The sequence below is a fragment of the Epargyreus clarus genome, unplaced genomic scaffold, assembly GCF_041222505.1.
Source record: "Epargyreus clarus isolate Ecla_fem2 unplaced genomic scaffold, WU_Ecla_fem_2.2 ptg000001l, whole genome shotgun sequence".
NCBI lineage: Eukaryota > Metazoa > Arthropoda > Insecta > Lepidoptera > Hesperiidae > Epargyreus > Epargyreus clarus.
This window is the reverse complement of record NW_027332209.1, coordinates 682,826-699,085: the sequence shown is the minus strand read 5'-3', so window position 1 is coordinate 699,085 and position 16,260 is coordinate 682,826. Positions and strand designations below refer to the sequence as shown.

General features: G+C 34.6%; 2 protein-coding genes across 2 annotated transcripts; both read left to right on the top strand.

The window, feature by feature from the left end:
* Window positions 1-891: 891 nt before the first annotated feature.
* Window positions 892-10,889, top strand: LOC140742662 (leukocyte surface antigen CD53-like). Its single transcript, XM_073073617.1, has 5 exons — window positions 892-1,075; window positions 5,604-5,792; window positions 6,305-6,457; window positions 9,029-9,214; window positions 10,240-10,889. Exons 1-5 carry the CDS (start codon window positions 1,016-1,018, stop codon window positions 10,309-10,311), a joined length of 660 nt encoding a protein of 219 aa, XP_072929718.1. The 5' UTR covers window positions 892-1,015; the 3' UTR covers window positions 10,312-10,889.
* A 1,843-nt stretch (window positions 10,890-12,732) lies between these two features.
* Window positions 12,733-14,943, top strand: LOC140742654 (uncharacterized). Its single transcript, XM_073073607.1, has 3 exons — window positions 12,733-13,469; window positions 13,651-13,779; window positions 13,991-14,943. The coding sequence occupies exons 1-3, from the start codon at window positions 12,863-12,865 to the stop codon at window positions 14,188-14,190; spliced, it is 936 nt and encodes a 311-aa protein (XP_072929708.1). The 5' UTR covers window positions 12,733-12,862; the 3' UTR covers window positions 14,191-14,943.
* Window positions 14,944-16,260: the final 1,317 nt, after the last annotated feature.

The window sequence follows — 16,260 nt, the reverse complement described above, 5'->3', positions numbered from 1 at the left end:
AGACAAAAATTGTAAAAAATCTAACTTTGGTGTATGTACCGTATGTATATTCATATCATGTAGTAAAAAAGCGGTTATTTCAATATTTAAAAACAGACACTCCAATTTTATTTATATGTACCTATAGATGATTATGTCTAATGCTAGATTTTACATCAATTTAGCAGACACTGTTGCCGTACCACAGATTAATAAATAGTTACTACGTAAGCTATACGTCAAAAATAACATTACATCCCGAAAGAATCAATCTATTTATTAAAGTAAAACTAGAGGGTAATTAAAAAGTAATTATGAGTAACCCACAAGATCAATACGGTGTATGAATTTTGAGATGGATAACAAATACGGAACCCTAAAAAGAAAATAGACCTATAAGTAACATGATTTAAAAAAAATTGCAATGCATTGCTGTATTATGAATATGCTATTATTAATAGGATATGAGTCCATCTTTAAGTATGAATCTGCTATTAATAGTCTAAGAGTCCATCTTTTTATTTAACATTCGGTTTAACAAGTAATTGTCAGTATATATTTTTATATAATTCATTACTATAACGCGGTTACAACGAATCGCCTACCAAAATACTTTACCTACCATTTTTATCAATTCCTAGCTAATTAGCTAACATTTAGCTATTATTGTGTATGAATTTACTATTTCTATATACCTAACACATTATATTAAAAAATATGTAGTATAAGTATTGATTTATTAAAGGTACAATAACTATACATATTTCAAAGTTTAATTATACAAAAATGTATGTTGATCAGTAAAAATATAAACATAATGAAACCAGATGAATTTAGCTATCATGTGGCAGGATCTCGAACTATAAGGTTTTGGTTTTTACTGACTATCAAATACGTCAAGTACATGGAACCGTTCAACATAGGTGCGTTATCTATTTGGTGCAGTTGGGTGTCGAATGCGAACAGTGTAACCGCGTCGTACAGTCATATTAAACGCTGAAAAATATACCTGAACTGAATATAAACAGCCATAAATATGGGGTGCGGTGAATTCCTCGTCAAATATATTCTATTCTTCGTAAATTTGGTGTTTGCGGTAAGTATTTTTATCCTAATAAGAATTTTTATCTACCTCTCACACAATTGTTAGGGTTTATGGTGTATGATTTGCGTAACATTTTCTACAAGTAGGTACCTACGCTATTTTCCTTTTTATTTTATGCTTGATTATGTTTTTTGGAAAATGTTAACGCTTCAACCGATTTAAGAATCGCAATTTGTTGTATAACGAAGTATCATTATTGATAAATAGTCTAATTTTACCCGGTTTACAAGTTATTTTAACTTAGTTAGTTATTTTAATTCGCATTTTCGGTTTCGGACCTTTAGCTGGCATTGAGAATAAATGCATCACAAACTTGTCACAATATTGTTTTCCTTAACTAATAATAGATGGTCATTATGTTTACGCGTACTTCCCATCTTTGAACCACAGAGACTGTTCCGCAGAAACCATATCAAACAATGGCGTTGATTAATTTGTTCAGAATATACTAGCAGCATGACTTTCAGTCGGAAAATGTAATACGACATATTTACATACCTACCTACTTTGTCATTTGAAATAATGTACATTGTATCATCAAAATCAACCCATTAATGTCCCACTGCTGGGCACGGGTCTCATCTCAGAAAGAGAAGGATTAGCCCATATTCCATTATATTACTATATTACGTATTGGCCAAGTACGTATTGTACGTAAGACATTGTATATTAGACATTAATAGCATTTGTTTTAACGATGATGGAAAACAAAGGTGGTAACCCTTTTTAATGTTATTCTAGGGTGGTCCCATCGCCATATCTATTACACGTAGTGCTGTACTTTGTTTTGAAGTGTTTTTAAGGTAGATTTACCTTTATAAGACGTTCCAACAGTCTCTAGGAATAACAATGCATCTGTGATCATTTAAAAAAAAAGGACTCATCATCCTCATTTACAACATTATTCTGTAGGACAAGATTACGGATTTCCTTGTGCGCCGGCGGTTACCTAACATTATGTGGCAGATGCATGTTTTATAATTCTTTAAAATATCATATACCTATTTACTTATTCACAATAAAGGTGATACAGTTATTGCAGCGGTGTAAGTACTTAATGGGGTGGCCTATGGTCTATATTGCCATTTCGAAGGTGGTAGAACCCTTTGTGGTTTGACTCCGGCGGCACCACCGCCACACCAATTTCTACCTAATAACAGCAGTGTTAGGCGCTGCTGTGTTCCGGTTTGAAGGGTGTGGTAAGGGAGACCGACTTTTCCGAGGCGTTCCAGCTTAGTCCTCAGGGGTAGCGACGCATCTGTGGCCGACCTCAGGTAGGAATATATTATAATGCTATCTGGGGTTGATTACAGATGTCCATGGGCGGCAGTAGCCACTTACCATCAGGTGGACTGCATGCTCGTCTGCTACTCCTATATTATAATAAAAATACCTATAATTGATCTGTAACCGCCTTACATTGAATAGTTTCACACATTATTTGGTAATAAAATAATCAGGTACAAGTGGTGTTTTATAATCTTTCCTGGCATAAGTCCCAAATAACCCTACACACGTTTTAATTCCAATTCATTAAGTATAATCATGAAAATTCTTCGAAACATCAGTATCAGTAAAAAAAGAAAAATATACCAATACTTATGTACCTCAATGAAGATGTTCATTCTTTTATTGGTCACATTATTCACTACTCACAATAAAATATTTAAAGGCATTATTGAATCATCAGAATAGTATTCGCAGGACAACTAATTAAGGAGGTAGGTACCTACAATGTAAATTTGTACTTAAATAAAAATACACGCATGGTGTGAACTGTGACGTAACACCAGATGCAAAATAATTTATTTATTTATTTCGGAGTTAATATACTTTTGTTTTTCAAAAACATATACTCGATATTGTGGAGTTATTTTATTCGCTGTTCGCAACAAGTGGTATCTAATTGATGTTCAAACAGTTCCATATGAATACATTTTGAATAAACGTTATTTTAATTTTAAGTAATTGTGGTAAATAATTCAACATATTTAAATGTTCGATATTTAAATGACGATATTTAAATGTTCAGGGAGTGTAGTAGTAGTCTATGGGTAGTCTTACAAAATTTATAGAGAAACGTTAAGGGCGTCACAGACGGAGAGGATAGATTTTAATACATGTACTGTATGACTGATACACAATATATTGTTGCAAAGTACCACATACGGTGTATAATATAAACTCTACCTATCATATCCGTTCAGTATCGACATATATCTTGCTATATCTGTTTAGAGATGTAAAATATGTATATTACACCTCCCCTTGGGACAACCTTAATGTCTAGTTATCGAATTTTATTCCCCACATTTGTGTATGGCTGTCAAAATATTTAAAACTAGTTTAAATATATTTTGTATTCAATTTTCGTTTAAAATATTGACCGTGAGTGCCATTTAGGTGTAATATACACAATCACCAATAAATGCTTATCTGCCACTCGTACTGTTCAAAGAAATTTATCAGGGCACGCTGTATCTAATCTTTTATCACCGGTATATGCAGATAGCACGTATGTTCGGACAATAACATGAAATTACATAGTAAACACTCGATACGGAGAATATTTTTCGCGTTTGACTAACTCTTTAGAACTGTGTCATTTCCTGTCTAATTCTTACTTTAAGGCATTTTAAGTCGTTTAAATCTTCCTTTTATTTGATGTTATACTTGTAATAAAGCCCAAATTCTCTCTCGCTTACATTACTAATTAGATGTTTAATATGATGTTCCGCGGATTTTATGAATTTATGGAATAATTATGAAGTCAATACCGCAAAATAAAAACTAATTTTGTGTCAATACTAAGAATCGTGAAAAACTGGGCGGATACAAAGCCATAGGATATTCTGTGTTAGAAACCATCTTGTCATCAAACTTTCTGCGGATAATCAGTGCTTATGGTTCAAGGTTCACATAAATTGGATTTTATTATAAAATATATCGTCTTTCTTCTTCAATTGTAAAATAGTACACATTAGGTATTTAATTTAAGACTCAAAACATTCATAGATACGGGTGCCACGGAAATCGGTAACGGGCAAATCGTCACCCTATACATACACATACATATACAGGAATACGTATACAGTACAGGAATACGTATACGTATACAGGAAGCACAGATTGACTTATTTTTTAACCGCTTTTATCTATTACGTAAATAAATTCGTATAAACATTAGAATTAGTGGGCAGTGTTATAAAAACGGCGTCTTCTCATGTTAATAATAATAACAAATAGTATATTACTATATATAAATATTTTCAATAATTGTACTTGTATTAATATTCGTGTTAATATGATGCATAAGTACAATAATTTTATAATAATAGGTGTAAGTGACAACGCTTAAACACTTTGTATTCTTATTTGAACCCAGTTATGCCAAAATGTTCCAACCCACTAATTGTCAAATGAGTTATTGGCTCGACTTGGCGGAGGCACTGCCGAGCCTCCAGATTGACACCAAACTCATCAGAATGTGATGTATTACTACTCAGCCAACACAGCCCATCCTAAATTCACATTTTACCCAAAAAAATGTATGTATGAACCAAGCTACACATAAGGACTATGTTTGAAACAATTCTGCTATAATGATCATATAATGCACCCTTGATAACTTCTACGTATACGTGTACCAAAGCTCATTAGGAAAAGCGCAAAATGGTAATAAAAATAAATTAATACAGATAGTTGAACCATGAGTAATTACAAATCTAACTTTAATCGCCATTTTCTCAAAATCTATTTTATGCAGTTGGTACATTTTGGCATAACTCGGTCCAATTTTATACAGTCCCTGCAATGTTTCGAATGTCCTCTAATAACACCGCGTTGACCTCAAACTAAATGAGATCATCCAATTTATCATTATACCTACAAGAGCCCTAATTGATTTGAGGCCATAAGCGGGACTACATGTCAAGGCCGTCAGTGTACATCCAGGTGTTCAGGCAGTGTATGGAACGGTGGTTTTTGCATATCTAGGGAGGGTAGGAACTGCCTTAGCGTCGCCAAACGGTAGAAATCCAATGTGTATATTTTTTGTTACTTTAGATTTTTTAATTTACTACTACTATATGCTATGTCTTCGTGATACATCTATAACGTTGCCCCTTTTTAGATCCAGCTTTCCACTATACATAGAACGATACATTTTGAAGGTGGTAGAACCCTTTGTGGTTCGACTCCGCCGGCACCACCGCCACACCTATTTCTGCCTCATAACAGCAGTGTTAGGCGCTGCTGTGTTCCGGTTTGAAGGGTGACAGACTTTACCGAGGCGTTCCGGCTTAGTCCTCAGGGGTAGCGGGGCATCTGTGGCCGACCTCAGGTAGGAATATCTAATCCTATCTGGGGTTGATTACAGATGTCCATGGGCGGCAGTAGCCACTTACGATCGGGTGGACTGCATGCTCGTCTGCTACTTCTATATTATAAAAAAAAAGATATTTTACGGTATTTCCATTAAATTTATTACTTTCTTTATTGATTTGTTTTTCGTTTTCAGTTAGCAGGCTTAGCGTTGCTCGGGCTGGGCGTGTACGTGCAAATCCAAGCGGTGTCGGTGGTGGTCATCGCGGATGTGAGCGTGTCGGTGGCGCCCATCACCGCCATGGTGGTGGGCGGCATCGTCTTCCTCATCGCGTTCTTCGGATGCTGCGGCGCTATCAGAGAGAGCAACTGCATGTTGGTTTCGGTGAGAGCACTAAAATAAAGTATTTATTATTTCATCGACACGAACAGGTAGTATTTTATCTAGGCACGCCTAGTGCGTCAGGACGAGTTCGAGTTCTCCAGCAGTTCCAACCGAATGCACACAGTGTAGTCCGCGTAAAACTGATAGTCCGCTCTGAATATAGAAATGAATCGCATCGCCATAGTAAATTGTATGACTACACCTGCACCCAACAACTTCAGAGCGGACTAGAAGTTTGGCGCGGACTATACCTACTTATGTGTATATTAGGTACAAGAAATAATTCAACGAGTTTGACTCCCTATTATATCCTTATACTGTGCTATTATGTACGACTGTGGTGACATGATTTTTATGAAATAGATAGGTACCTTCAGATTTCTATGGTATATTAGGTGACAAATATACATTTACGACAGTGACCACTAAACATCAAATGAGTTCATTTTATTTGTTACTATTCGATAAAAACACAGTTATTGTAAATACTTATAGTTTGAACGAATTTTCAGTACTCAATCTGCATGTTACTGCTGATGATTGCCAAGATAACCTTGGCCACGCTGATCTTCGTCAAGTTGGACGACCTGGTGGATGGAGTTGGCAAATGGCTGGACGAGGCCTTCCAGCGGGACCGCGAGGCCTTCCATGAAATCGAGAAAACGGTTAGTATTCTAATATTCCTAATAGGTATTCGCCTCTAAAGAAGATGATCCGAGGGCTTAATTGTAAAATCCTAATTTTTCAATATTAAGTACGCACTTAGCTTATAATTAGCAAATGACAATTACTTAGAAAGTAATACCTAGTAGTCGCTTGTTTTATTATGATCTGTGTTTATTAAGATTCATGCTTAATTTATTAATAACAAAACAGTGATTGTTTCATGTATATTATTACGTACCTAGAGCACTTCCAATAATTAACACTGCATATATTTACTTTTATCGGTTTTATCGGTATTTATAGTTTTAAATAACAGTCATAACGTGCACTGCATGTGCGCCATAATTTATAATAATCAATTCATAAATCAATTCATAATTACCTAATATTATCTATTTCTCACCAAAGATTTGACAATCATACTAGACATCATAGATTAGTAGGTAAAGATACTTCGCCGCCTTGAAATTGAATAAAGCCATAAACGGCTTATTTTAGTAAGTTCTTTTTTTAATTCTTGACAAATAAAAACATTTTTAGAGAAAATTTACGAATAAACAACTAATACTGCATAATTTACGTAATAAATAAATAATTATTTCAAATATTTTAGGGACATTTTAGCACGGCGACGTGGCAAAACTTTTTTAAGCAACTATGTCAATTCTCAAAACTGGGTACATTTTTTTGTTAGGAGTGAGTAATCTTTACTAATCTATGCTAGACATTGTCCAATTTCGATCTTTGGTATACCAATATTAGTTAGATAGATTATTATTAACGGACGTCCATTACATAACACTTAAAAGGTGGCGGACTAAGGTAGTCGAAGGCCCGGGGCGGAAAGTTGAATGGAGGCCTCCAAAAGTGTAAAAAGTTTATTTGATTTTACAAAATCACAAAAGTGTCATAGAATTTATAGAATTATTCGCCTGTGATTGGTGCCCTTTTTTTCGCTGAGTGATACATATTTCATAGAGATTTTTTGGTTCTGACCACCTTTTTTTAGCAACTATGTTTGGAGGCTCCCTAGGATCGGGGCGGAGCCCCTTCTGACCCCTCCTCCCCCCTGCCCCTTAAGCCGCTAGACTTCAAATGACTTTTCATATTTGTTTTTTAATTAATCCATTAGAGGCGCTGCATGTACCTGTATAATGGGCGAACTTGATATCGAGGATCATTTTAATTACACATGACACTAAGGGTGACTGAAGAGGGTGGAAAGGCTCTAGTGTTCGTGCCATATGTATACAGTTGAGCAAGTTGAGTTAAATTTATTATAAAATTGAATTTAATTCAATTTATGTTTACCATACATGTTACAAAGTTATTAAGGAATTAGTTACATTATAAAATCGTCTCTGTGTGAATTAACTAATAAAAACGATGAGTACCTATATGGGTAGATAGGTATGCTGAAAATATAGTACCTATATATAATCCGGCGCGTGATATGATAACAAACTGAAACATAATTGAATGAGGTGAGCCTGATAACCGATATTTTAAAGGACGATCAATTGTACTAATTCGGATGTACCTATGTACAACTGAAACCATTTACGAATAATATTTGCAAGTATTTATGCAAAGCTTGACACTGTTAATAAATATATGCATAGCACGAAGTGCGGATTGGTAGAGTTCGTGCAACCATTAGAAGTTTTTATCCATTATGCATTTTATCTTTTCTCGCGCTGATTTCCTTCGCCGTTAAGGCACATAATAAGTAATTACTAATACACACACGATTGAAAAATCAGAGATGCCTGGGAGCCTCGGATTTCTCGGCCAAAAAAAGTATACTTACTTAGCTTAGCAAAATATTTTTCTTTCTTTTTAATAGCTTTTTATATGAGAAATATTAAATACACATCAACAAAACCAGCGTTCTGGGCACTATGCCGCAAGAAAGAGTTTTGGACGACGTTTTTATTTTATAAGTTTAATTTTATTATTATTTATACTAGCTGACCCGGCAAACGTTGTGTTCATCATCATCATCATCATCATCATCAACCCATTACTGTCCCACTGCCGGGCACGGGTCTCCTCTCAGAATGAGAAGGATTAGGCCATAGTCCACCGCGCTGGCCAAGTGCGTATTGGTAGACTTCACATACCTTTAAGATTTTTTATAAATCTCTCAGGTATGCAGGTTTCCTCACGATGTTTTCCTTCACCGTTTAAGCAAGTGATAATTAATTTCTAATACGCACATAAATTTGAAAATCAGAGGTGCATGCCTGGGATTTGAACCTCGGACCCCTCGATCGAGAGGCCGCATTTCTTAACCACTAGGCTATCACTGCTGCTGATAGCTGAAACGTTGCGTTGCCATATAAATAAAAAATGTTAAGGGTGAACAACCCTTATCACTTAGGGGTATGAAAAATAGATAGTAACCGATTCTCAGACCTACTGAATATGCATATAAAATTTGGTGAAAATCGGTAAACCCGTTTCGGAGGAGGACGCTAACTAACATTGTGACACGAGAATTTTATATATAAGATTTTAATTTAAAACTTTAGGTTATGTTCACTTTAGCAAAATATTATACATTTCAGTTCCTATGCTGCGGCCCTCGTGGTGCCCTGTCGTACCTGTCGCTGACGCTGCCGGACTCGTGCTGCGCCGTGCCGGCCTGCAACGTGACCAACGCGTACGGCGGCTGCGTGGCCGGAGTCCAGGACTTCTTCCAGGCCTACAGCATGGCTATCGGAATCCTCGCTATCACCATCGCCTCGATCGAAGTGAGTGACTGAGCTATGAAGAGAACCGATCTGTGGTCGACCTCAAGCCACAAATAGCATTCTTATCCTGACCATAGATTAGTAAAGATTACTCTCTCCTAACAAGAAAGTGTTTTGTCACTGTCATCAATTTTCATGTTTCTCCGCACTTTTTCCTCGATTTCGTGTTGTTTTTGCACCACTTTACTGCACATGTCGGCATTGGTCCGTGCAAATGACAGTCGGAGACATACTGGGAAAATGGCTGATTGTTTGTCAGCCATTTTGTCATTTGTGGATTCCTTCAATTACAATACGGCGGTGAGATAACTATACTAATCTACGATACTGACTTAACTGACCACAGATGTCCATAAGTCAGATGGACTGCATGCTCGTTTGCTAATCCTATACTAATCTATGCTCCTATATTACAGAAAAAACCTTCAAAATTAGTAACCTAAGTAACGTCAATAATTATTTTTCTATCTAAGTATTTTTCTTAATTATACTTCCAATAAACTTGGGCTTGCGTTTATGCAGGGATGGCTCCACTCGTAAATTGACAAGCAATTTTCATTTCTTATCGTTTTTACATCTATATACAAACTGTTTATTTATACCTACGCGTGACCTAATACATGAAGCGATCTCATCAAATATTGGAAGATGGCTTCGTTTACATCTTAAATTATTTAAAGTACACGATTAAATTAAACAATCTCATTGTTATTAAGTTAACATTAAAACTACTTCGCAACAATCCGCTACAAATATCGTTAAGTTAACGATTAACCGTCGTAGAGTCAACTTATCCTGATGATGCTCCGTTTTGGAGCGAAACACGTGTTGGTGGTGGTATTAATTTTTTGCATCTGCACGCATCCTTTGTGGGAAGGGTGGTACATACTGCATGGCTTAAAATATATACCATCATACATACTTCTTAGTGGATTGTTGCGAAGTAGTTTTAATTTTATCTTAATAGCATGGATTTCCGCAATGTAACGCCTGATACAATTAACTATAAATCTCATTGTTTTCAGTTGGTAGCGGTGGTGTTCGGGCTGTGCTTGGCCAACCATGTACGCAACAAGAGCAGAAGGTCTCGCTACTGAGGGACAGGGAGCTGGATCCCGCTGACACCAGTTTATATGTTTAGTTAGGCTTAAGTTGACATACTATACCTATCAACACTTACTTGTCTGGAATGGACTTGAGAGAGGAACTCTTCGTAGTTCAGACCACCGATCACATCTTTTGCAGTACCCTTAGTACGAGGTTTTACATCTTTACAAAAATGACTGGTTTTGTTTTTGTTTACGTATTTCCCGTACTATTCAATTCAGTTCTGATACAGTCCGCCAGGGGCGCTGATTGGAAATGTATGGGCAAATACAAATGTACGAATGTACAGTTGTAAAAAGTCAGACATGTAATATAATGGGCTACAACTTAGGTGAGTGTAAACAATTGTCAAAATACGGTAACATTGCTTATAATTATGTAATCTTAAGTTTAGGATAGAGACCCATAAAATGTAATCCTTCTAAAGGATGAAACAAGTTTATGGGTATATACTTTACTGTAACGTAATGTGGTGTATAATATACAGCATGCATAAACCTGAAATGGTTCTAAAACTGTAACTTTTCAAGAGACACCGTTATTTTTTCTAATAAATTTCGTTAATATATTCGGATGTTTAATTTTTAATACTTCATCAAGTTTTTATGCAATTGAAATTGCAGATTCACTTGGTAGATTAACTTGTGAAGATTGTAAAGCTCGTACCTTGTTTGACTTCGGAGGTACAATCGCCACACCTATTTTTGCATGATAACAGCGCTACTAAGTTTTTTTCTATAAAGTAGGAGTATCAGATGAGCATGCAGTGCATCTGATGGTGAGTGGCCCCTGCCCATCGACATCTGTAATCAGCCCCAAATAGCAATAAATAGCCCTAGATAGCTAGCACTAGATAAAGTTAGCCACAGATGTGCCGCTACCCCTGAGGACTAAACTGGAACGTGTGTCTACTTTATCACACCCCTCAAACCAGAACACAGTAAGGCTGGCACTGCCTTACCGTTATTGATAATCAATCTATCCAATATTTACCCACCAAAAGATTTTTGACAATATCAAGTACAATGAAATCGTCAAATATGGATCTGTAGTAGACAAAACATTGGATAGATTAAATATTAATAAGTAACTGCTTATTTTTGTCATGGGAAGTCGGTTAAAAATTATCAGATGCTGGACCCGTCTCCTGTGATACTTACAACTATTAATAGTTACTACAGCTGTTTTATGCCTGTAATTAATAATCTATCCGTACCTTACAATAACTTTCAAGCAATCTAGATTACACACGATCGATCTATTATCTTCACATAACGAACTTCGACACAATCTGACACATGTTTGTGTAAATCAAATCAAATCAAATTTTTTTATTCAAAATAGGTTCTTTACAGAGCACTTTTTGAATTGAATTGTAAACTATTATATTGTGTTTTCGTCATACACCTACTACTTAATTATATATTTAATTAAAAAAAATGTATGGACACAAAATACCCGCAAAATTATTAAGTCTGACCAATTGGTAATATTGCTCGTGAAAATTTCAAAGGAGTAAAATTAATCTTTAGTTGAAATTAAAATGGAAGTGTGTAATTTCAAAGGAACTGAATGTGGTAGAACCTTGGTCGTGGTAAGACTCCGTAGGCATCATCGTCACACTTATAACAGCAGTGTTAATCGCTGCTGTGTTCTGGTTTGAAGGGTGTCGTAATGGAGAAATACTATTCCAAGGCGTCCCAACTTATACCTCCGCCACGATGCGAAGAGAATTCATGTAAACAAACCGATATTAGGGTCATCAAAATTTTGGTACTGTAAAAATTACTATTATCCTTGTTTTCATTTTTAATTCAACAAAAAACTTCACAATTAAATTGTATCCATTATTTCTATACCTTATTACATGCAAAGTACTCTCACAACTTTCATATTGTTGCGTATAGACAAAGATGAATAAAATATCCTTATCAGTAAGTAAGTGAAAACCCTGTAAATAAGCGTATGCCAGGTAATAAGAACTTTTGGTTACGATTTTGAAAAATCGAAACAGTCCATCAAAAAAAAAGAGTACGTAAATTTCTTTACAACCCCACTTTTACTGCTTCATTTTAAATTAGCTGCATAATAATTGCTTTATAATCCGACTATTTAAAAAACACAATTGCGTTTCGTTTTATTTAAAGTAGCAAATAATATTTTTTGAAGTGTAAGCTGACATTTTAATTTATCCACTATTTTCGTAGTATATGATTAAATTATTATTTGAAAATAATTTTATTTATACTAATGTATAATATTTTAAATATAACTTTATAATAATAGTTCATTGTTACAAATACAAAAAAAAAACATTTTGTTTACATTGACTGCTTAGCTATAACGAAACGCACTCTCCGAATTTGGTCGTGTTACAATGATGTTTACAACATGGCTGCTTACGATTACGAGTACTGTGTGTGTTAATATCTCTGTTATCCATTGTTATTTGTTTGTTAAATATTCCTGTTATAGTGTTGTTCTGTTATTTTGTTGAGTTTTTTTTTGTTTCGTTTTGTTTGTTTTGTTGTTCTTGTTATAATGAGTGATTCCCAACCGGGTCCGAGTGGCCTGCAGAAGTTTTCTTCTCCAAAGAAGAAACGAGCGAGGTGTTCACTCAGTTCCTCGGAGAAAACAGTTATATGTAACATTTATAAAACTATCGAAGAAATGTGGCCAAAAGATAGTTTTATATACAGTAAAGATGTCGCAAAAAAAACTGCAGAAACTGCCGGCGTACATTTGAGTACTGTGTACCGAATAATAAAAGAATATCGAACTCATAAACGAGTTTCGTCACCGACTCAAGCTCCTAAAAAGGGGACAATAATGGACAAATTGGACGATATGACCTTGAGTGGAATTCGTAGGAAGGTGCACATGTTATTCTTTGATAACGATCCACCAACAATTGAAAAAGTTTTAAATTTAGTGAACGAGGACGACAGCTTACCAAGCTTTAAAAGAACTACCTTTCAAAAAGTTTTAAATAAACTGAAGATTAAATATTTGAAACGGTCGAGACGAAGTGTTCTCATTGAAAAGGAAGAAATTGTGCGATGGCGCTTCTATTATCTTCAAAAAATGTTAAGGATGAGAGAACAAAGACGCAAAATTTATTATTTGGATGAGACTTGGGTTAACGAAGGTACATAAACAATTTTAACTTATTTTTTATATAGAATCAATCATAATAACCATATAAATTATTATTAATAAGTAGAATTTAAATGTCATAATGAATATTTTATCACATCTTTGGCACACACTGTGTATAAAATTATTTATATTAAAATAATTTAAAGCAATAATATATTATTTGGTTTCAGGACATACAAAAAGTAAAATATGGCAAGACCTTTCCATTGAGTCTGCTCGACAAGCCTATCAGGAGGGACTCTCAACTGGCTTGAAAGCTCCATCGGGAAAAGGGAAGCGCTTGATAGTTGTACACATTGGTATGTTATCATCCTAATATTGTTAGCTTAAGATCACATAATTTTAGATGTGTGTTATCATGGAATTGAAAAAAGTTTTGTAAAAAAATAAACTCATGCATAGCTAATCAGGTTAACGTAAAAGTATAGTTTCTATGCCATATAGTCAATATATGATCACTAGACTGCTACATGTACTTTTCACATTTTAATATTTATCATTTTTTTATAGGTAACGAGGATGGATTTGTGGAAAATGCAGACTTAATTTTCGAAAGTAAAAAAGGTGAAGGCGACTATCATAGAGAGATGAACTCGAAGGTGTTTGAAGAGTGGTTCTCTAGAACTCTGGAAAAATTAGAACCAAACTCCATAATTGTAATGGACATACCCCATATCATTCTCGACGCTTGGAACGAGTTCCTTCTATGAATTGGTTAAAAAAAGACATACAAAGTTGGCTAACAGAAAAAGGTATCTCGTTCCAAGCAGAGATGATAAAAGCACAGCTTATCGACTTGGTAACACCTGAACGGGAAAAATACTCAGCATTTGTATGCGATACAATGGCGAAGCAGCACAACATTGAGGTATTAAGATTACCACCGTACCATTGCGAATTAAATCCTATCGAGTTGATATGGGGCCAAGTAAAAGGCCATGTCACAGAAAAAAAAACAAAACATTTAAAATAATTGATTTAAAAAAAATATTAAGTGAAGCAATTAAATCTATAACTTCTGCGGCATGGCAACAATGTGTCAATCATGTAATTAAAGAGGAAAAGAAAATGGCAGAACTTGACGGCATTTCAGATAATGTAATTGACAATTTTATTATTCGAGTGACAGACAGTTTAACAAGTCCATCAAGTTCTGCCAGTGATGAAGAAGATGAATAATTTATTTATGATGGTATTCTTTCCCGTTTGATGTAATTCCCGTTTGACGTAAATTTGATGAATAATAACAACATGTCTGTAATTTTGAACAAGACTCTTACAAACTATAATAATTACAATCTGGAGTTTACTAATATCTGCATTCTCTTTATATATAAAAGTACTAACTGGACTAACCTTCGAAATTTCTTCAGGAGTCTTATTCAAAATCTATAATGGGCGGCCAAAAAACCTTAAGGATTTGTATTTTTACATGATGTATTACATACTTGTAATTTGTGCTATTTAATTTAATCATTTTAACCCGTTCATACATGTAATAGCTAAATAAATATGTACAAAACTCCAAGTTTTTATTTTTATTTTTAGTTACTACTAAACCAATTTCAATTTTATTTTCCAATCTACTCTGGGAGTAGAGTATTTACTAACTTACAGTCTATTTATTCTCTAAGAGTCCAAATACGAGACGTGTACATATTGCCATGGAGGATATTAAACTACCATTACTCTAAATTACATTATTTTATTCATTCTGATTAAAATAGAATATCACACAGCATAATATCTAAGAAAATTGTATAAATTCACTTAATACGCATTTAAAATTTAAATTTTAAAATATATCTTGCGAGATTATTCTCGAAATCTAATTAAACTCAAGGTCAAATATTTATTCACAATATTTAATTCAAACCAGACATTAGGTATAGTGTATAGAATAGGATAGAAAATAACGGAAATTTTCTTTTATTTTACATAATATTATACATTAATAAATTGTGCTAATGAAAAAAGGTTATTGTTATATGCCCGTTATCGGTTGCTAAGCGACGATTGTTGGTAAACATTCTTCTTCCAATTTGGCTGGAGTATAGTCCTCAGGGGTAAAAACGCATCTGTGTTAGGCCTTAGGAACGACTCTAAAATTATGGGGTTGATTACAGATGTCCATGGGTAGCTGTAGTAACCACTTACCATACATGCTTGGACATAAGAAGAGCTGCAATTGTATGTTAGCATATATTAAGTTAATAGGTATATAAATTTAAACATCGATTAATTAAATCTACATACTAACTCTAAAACAAGGTTAATTCAGTTCCATGTAAGCGACCGCCTATAAATATGTCTGAATTACAACAAATTATCTTAACACTTTTCTCTAAAAACGGATAAAAACAATAGGTATAAAAACGAATTCTTCCCCCAGATAAAGCGCAGTGGACGAGGTGACGTAAACAGCTGTGACGATACCATAGATATATTATCCTACTGACGTAGGGGACGATACGGATCAAAGTGACGTTAACAAAACTTACTCTTCTTTATCTTCTCCATCTTTTTATATATTTAAAGTTTAGACGCTAACTACAACATCTAACAAAGAAATTTTACACGGAGTTTCGAGGTAAAAGGCCCTCTGGTTGACAAAATAGTGTTAATTATCACGCGTGAGTATCGCGAGGAAAATAAAAAAAATTGTAATTTTTAACCATCTGCATACCTGAAAGATCTTAAATATCTGAAAAATCTTAAATATCTGAGAGGAGACGCGCGTCCAGCAGTGAGACAGTGATAGATTGATAATATGTAGGAAG